Below are 5,840 nucleotides of genomic sequence, written 5' to 3'. Positions count from 1 at the left end.
CGAGGAGGATGATGTATTTCTATTTCTACACACGCATATTCTTTTAACCTTTCATACCCTGTGACATGTACAGTGGATGATTGAGCATTTCGAATTTCATTGCCAAGAGGCATTCGAAACAAATTTATATTATTTAAATGGACACTGGACTTTTAGTTATTCTTTCATATGGATGTGGTAGTTGTTAGACTTAGTATTAATTAAATTTAAAAGTGATTCAACGTCATGGGATCCTTAAGGAATGTAACCTGTTATGCATGCTTATAGTTGATTATATGTTTTTGCTTCCACTACTATGTGTTTGATGTGTATGTTATTCTTCTTGTTCAAAAAAAAAAAATGTTTGACAAACTTAGTAAAACTTTAGGTTATTTCTTATGGATCCCTTGGCAGGGTGTTACACTTAGTGCTTACATGGAGTTGCTCTGCCAAAAATTGGCATAAACTTGGGATCTCTAAGGTGCAAGATATTTTGATTGATAATCGACTAGGGACTTGGGAGGAAATTGTTGCTAAGTTTAATAATCCTTATACTCAAAAAAAGACTTTTTCTATTGTGTAAAGTAGTCAACAATTGCTTTCCTAATCATACTATGAATACTGATAAATTTTTGCAGAAGATTAAATGGAATGATGGATATGATTTTGTTAAAATTTCCACTATGTATATTTATGACATGTTGAAAGGTGACTATTTTACCGTTGGCAGAGTGAATTAAGGTTGGGGGTTGGGCTAGTTTGACTCTAAATGGTATTTTATCTTTGACTTTTTCTAGCGTTCCCCATGTGAACCAAAGAAATCTTGTTTTAGATAGAGATGCCTTTGCTTAAAATACCTGTTGTTGGTTTTTTTCATTCCTCATGATAAGAAGAGCATTATTATGTGTGATATTTGTTCTGTTCCTGAACCTTTGAACACATGTTTTTTGAATGTAGCTATGCCGAGGTGTTCGGGCTATTTTCTTTGACTCCCCTATTACTTGGAATAGTGTTCCTGAGATATCTTGGAGTGAAATCCTTGTTGGATATGTTGAGTCATTTGATTTTAGCACTAGTATTTTTTGGTCTATATTGACTTGTGATATCTTATGGCTTCTTTGGAAAGATATAAATTAGGGGATTTTTCAAATGCAAAGGAGGCAACTTACTACGTTTGGTTTTGAACTCACACATTTTCATATTATGACACATGTTGTTGCAACATTGAAGATTTCCAAGGACAAATTCATGGTGTTGACGAGGAAAGGACAACTTTTGATTCACAAGGAGGACTTGGTATCTTGCTAATATTTTTTCAGTTCACAAAGATATGCTCAATCAAAGGGAGCTTGATAATATGAACCAGTTCATAAAAAACCTTAAGATTAATGACAAAATTGCTGATGACAGGGACACTCCTCAGCTCTGATGGGGCCAAGTTTAACTGGCACACAAGAACCATTGACTAATAGTGGCTAGGAGTGGGCCCAACCACTCTTAGCCAATAGCTTGGGGCCACTATTATGCATTAGTCTCATGGTATTGATTAAGAGTGGCTGGGCCCACTCCTAACCACTATTAGTCAATGGTTTGAGTGTGTCGATTAAGTTGTTCGCTCTTATAGTATCTTCTAAATACAATTGATGGTGACTCATTTTTGTAATGTATATATTCCGAGCTGTTGTTTATTCCTAGACTTTTATGAGGGTTGTAATCCTTCTATTATAAACTAAAATGTAAGTTTAAAATCTAAACAACCTAGAGATATAGGCATGTTTGAGTCTTGGGCTATCTTGAGGTAAAATGCACCTAATGTTTTTAAACTTAAAAAATAAAACAAAAAATATAGAGCTATATTATAAAAGCTTTGCTGAAATAGTGGGATAAATGACATCGAAACTTAAAAACTATTATAACACATTGTTACTAATTATACATCCCATTAAAATCTTTAAACAACATTTTTTATGGCATATTGCTAATGGTCTTCACAAATTTTACAATTTATTTCTTTTCCCCTCGATATTTTATGCTAGAACACTTGAATTCCATCACCATATTTATATGTTTTAAAAGTCTTTGTTGTCGTTCTCAAAATGAAACGAAAATGTCGTAACAAAACCCAAAACGCCTGACAAATAGACAAAGACAGAAGAAACAAAGTCATTTAAAATACCCATGGATATATATCATATGTACCTAGATCTTTTGAACAAAGCAACCTGAGGAGAAGTGATGCGGTAATGATGTACAACGTGGACGAACGTTCGCTTCCTTAGCTTCTAAGAATTCTCTAAATAAGAGATAAAATGGAACGTGGCTAAGACTTGTTAGCTAATCATGTATTCCAAGACCATGACTTTCCTCGCAGCTGTTAAGCGCATTTTTCCAAATTGCGGGTCAAAGTGGCGTGCTTCATTATAAAAATCCAAGCAAAATCGGATGCTATCACGAAAGTAAAGGAAATTGTTAATTAATCATATTTCTCCCGTCAAATATTGAGTGCTTTTCGAGCCGGAAAAACATTTCTTACAAAAAAAAAATATTATAACTTGACCATTGGAAAACGCTCTCAGCCGTCGAAAGATTGTGACGAGGAGAACTAATAGAAAATAATGAAATTAATATCACTTCCTATCTAAAACAGGAAATAAATTTTTAAAAAAATTTATAGTCATTTTCATGGTATATTTATACGATATGACTTAACCACATAATGAAATGAAGTCGGTCCTAATTATAGATATGATTTTATTAGGAAATATTTAAAGCAGAATTTTAAAAAAAAAAACGGGCTTTAGGACTTGTTAATGCTTGGCGCATGGCATGGAAGTCATATAAATATATAAAAACTTTATAATTATCATTTATGTATTATTACACAGGATACAATACATGAACGGACTATGTTTATTATCGCGTCAACATTGAGAAGGCCGCGACCTTTGAAGATTCAAAGAATCTGTCCCTATACATTATTTAGGAAATATACACAGCGTGATCTCAAATACGTATCTTATACCTATTTCACACCAGGGCTGAGAAGTAAAACGCTGTATACTGAAACAACCGACTGTATAACTCGTGCTTTATGTATGTATTTACATAAAAGCATCGTATGTGTATGTACGCCCCTAAAAACCCTACACTAGACTACATTCATAACCATGTCAAAAGTCTTGATATACCCTAGAGAAAAGGATTGGATATGTTTGTGACAAATACAGGTATGTATGTACAGAGGGTTTTAAGACTCAGAGAGAAATTGAGGTTTGTTTTTAACTACTGAGAGGGGCCCTGTGTGGAATTCCCTTTCTGCGCCTTCTGTGGTTGATCACCATTGGTGGCGTGGGCGGAGAAATATCATGGACATTGCTTTCATGCTTAATGGCGCTGGGGCTGCTGTAATGAAACTTGGCAGCAGAGTCGTCATTGAACGTGTATTCTGGATAAGACGGAGATGTGTAAGTCGACGTAATCTCTGCGATCATCATGTTGTTGTTGTTGTTGAAATCCTCTGTGAAACGGTGGAAGAGGTTCTTCGACATTCTCGGCCGCTTATGTGTTGAAGAATCTTCAGATTCTGAAGCGCCCGTTCTCAGCATACTCAGGGCTTCTCTGTTTTCTTTCGGATGCTTCGCCTGTAGAAAGAATGTCGTGTCCCTGCTTCGCTCTATTCCTGCCAACTGTACAATTTAAAGCCACATTTAATGCCAAATTCCCTTTCATAAATGAGAATTGTAACGGGGTTCTAAATAGAGAAAGCGGTTATGGATGGAGGAGAATTACCTTGCAGCCCAGCGAGCAGAACCGAAAGGAATCTAGAAGACTTCTTGCACATATTTCACATGTATTTGTCACCCCTTTTCCAGGCCTCGGCTGAGGCCTCTCGTTCAGAAACACAATCCTCGCGCTGTTGATGATGTATGTCTGCACGCCGCTTATGTCCAAGACCTTCTGAATCTCTGAAACGCGAATAACATTGTGGTAGGACGACCGCCTTATCTGCACATAGGAAAAGAAAAGCCTTTTAAATTTCTTTAAATAAAGCCTCTGCCGCTGTAAATCTCAGACCTAAACAATGGAATGAAAAGCTAAAGCCGTTTCCGAGCCTTAAAAACTAACAACTAAAGATTCGGCCGGTGAAATTTCAGAGATGAACAATGCAATGAAAAGCTAAAACGGTTTCCGAGCTTTTGAAAAACAATTCAAATAAAGCTTCTGCCCCTTAAAGATGAACAATGTAATGGAAAGCAAGGCATCTCCGTTAAAAAACAATTCAAATAAAGCCTCGGACCTAATTTACAGAGCTGGACAATTCGATGTAAAGTTAAAGCCATTTCCGAGCCTTTAAAATTGATTCAATTAAAGCCTCTTCAACTGAAATTCTCAGACCTAAACAATGTAATGGAAAGCTAGAAACAATGTACTGAAAAGCTAAAGCATCTCCGAGCCTTTCAAATAAATTCAAATGAAGTCTGAGGCGCTGAAATTTCCACAGACCTGAACAATGTAATGATCTTTATGGCGGTTGAGACAATACGTGCACAATGCGCGGCCCATACAATCAAGACAATACATATTACACTCGCTTTTGCTGGAATCGCCATGGACTTTGCAGGTTACAAAGAAGCTCGTCTCCAGCAGAGGCCTCAACCATGGCGGCCCTATATGTTCATTGCACATGGACAACATCGGTCCAACCTGTCCAAAGATCAAACCAGAGGCTCAAGAAAAGCTCAGAGAAGAGGCAAATAAAAGCCTAAAAAACAGGGTTTTTACATCTACAAACCATGACTTTCTTTCTCCTAGTCTTGAGAAGACTAAATTCGTTGTGACTTTCGATAGCCAGCGCTTCCCCTGCACACAAACCCAACCAACCGACTCAATAAAACGGCATTGAGAAATCAAAGGCGGCGGAACTGAAATCAAAAACTCAAATTTCCCTGCATTACCTGAATAAAACCCCTAAATCGGCTCTACGAGCTCCACAAAAGCCGCTGCAGAGATCAAAGACCACCGTCCATTAAAACACCTCAAGAACCACAATTGATCAGAACCAGACGAATCACAATCTCAGCCAATGCAATACCTCTATAACAAGAACAACTCGCCAAGCGTCTGCAAATTCGCTTCTGCTCTTTTCCGACGGCGCAAATCTCTGGATTTTCAACCCTTCAACTTTGGTTTACCGCGAGCCAATTCTGCTCCTGCTTAGAAAAACCATAAAACCCTCTCGGAGCAGACTTTTATAACCCAACACAACGGCGAATTAATTCCCCTTTCTCTATATTTTTATAAAACGAAAAAAGGTCCCAAAAACTTAAAAACAAAAAACAAAAGAAAAGGAAAAACGCCCGCGGTTGCTTTACACTAATAAAAGCGGGGGTCAAAAGGTCCCCGCAAAGTAACCTTCTCCGAATGCCCCTCCATAGAAAACGCCAAAGCCCCGCACCCCCCCCATATGACCGTGGGGTGCACGTAACTCTCCACGGGAACCAAGCCCCAGCCGTTTTTTAAGAATAATGCAGGAAAGGCATATGGAGAATAGAGAACAAGTGCATTATTATTATTATTGTGCTTATCCGGAGATTCCGAGGCCCATGGGCCCGTAGGCGTAGGCCACCCCGGCCTTGCGCTACAAGTTACAAAATTCGGCCGACCTAAACCCGTCAAAAAGGGCGCGGAATATAACACCAAGCAAAGCCCTTCAAACGGAGTTCTCACGAATCTTCCCTTCGCCGCCGGCGTCAACGCACGCGTCTCTTTCTTTTCTTCACGACTTTGACGGCGAGCCGCCGTGAATGCTCCGTCAAAATAAACCGGCCCCACCCCACACCTCCCCCGCCTTGTGTCCTTCG

The 5,840-nt window shown here is 38.5% G+C and overlaps 1 protein-coding gene across 1 annotated transcript; it reads right to left on the bottom strand.

Annotated features, from left to right (window-relative positions):
* Positions 1–2,817: 2,817 nt before the first annotated feature.
* LOC149563603 (protein RGF1 INDUCIBLE TRANSCRIPTION FACTOR 1-like) lies at positions 2,818–5,195 on the bottom strand. Its single transcript, XM_089826787.1, has 6 exons — positions 5,072–5,195; positions 4,935–4,979; positions 4,772–4,839; positions 4,483–4,683; positions 3,769–3,984; positions 2,818–3,665 (listed from the first exon to the last, which is right to left on the bottom strand). Exons 3-6 carry the CDS (start codon positions 4,772–4,774, stop codon positions 3,258–3,260), a joined length of 828 nt encoding a protein of 275 aa, XP_089682913.1. The 5' UTR covers positions 4,775–4,839; positions 4,935–4,979; positions 5,072–5,195; the 3' UTR covers positions 2,818–3,257.
* Positions 5,196–5,840: the final 645 nt, after the last annotated feature.

Source organism: Cupressus sempervirens, chromosome 4, assembly GCF_028749045.1.
Source record: "Cupressus sempervirens isolate cs-2001-9-10 chromosome 4, ASM2874904v1, whole genome shotgun sequence".
NCBI lineage: Eukaryota > Viridiplantae > Streptophyta > Pinopsida > Cupressales > Cupressaceae > Cupressus > Cupressus sempervirens.
Note: the sequence above shows the minus strand (reverse complement) of the source record. Positions and strands in the feature narration are given on the sequence as shown.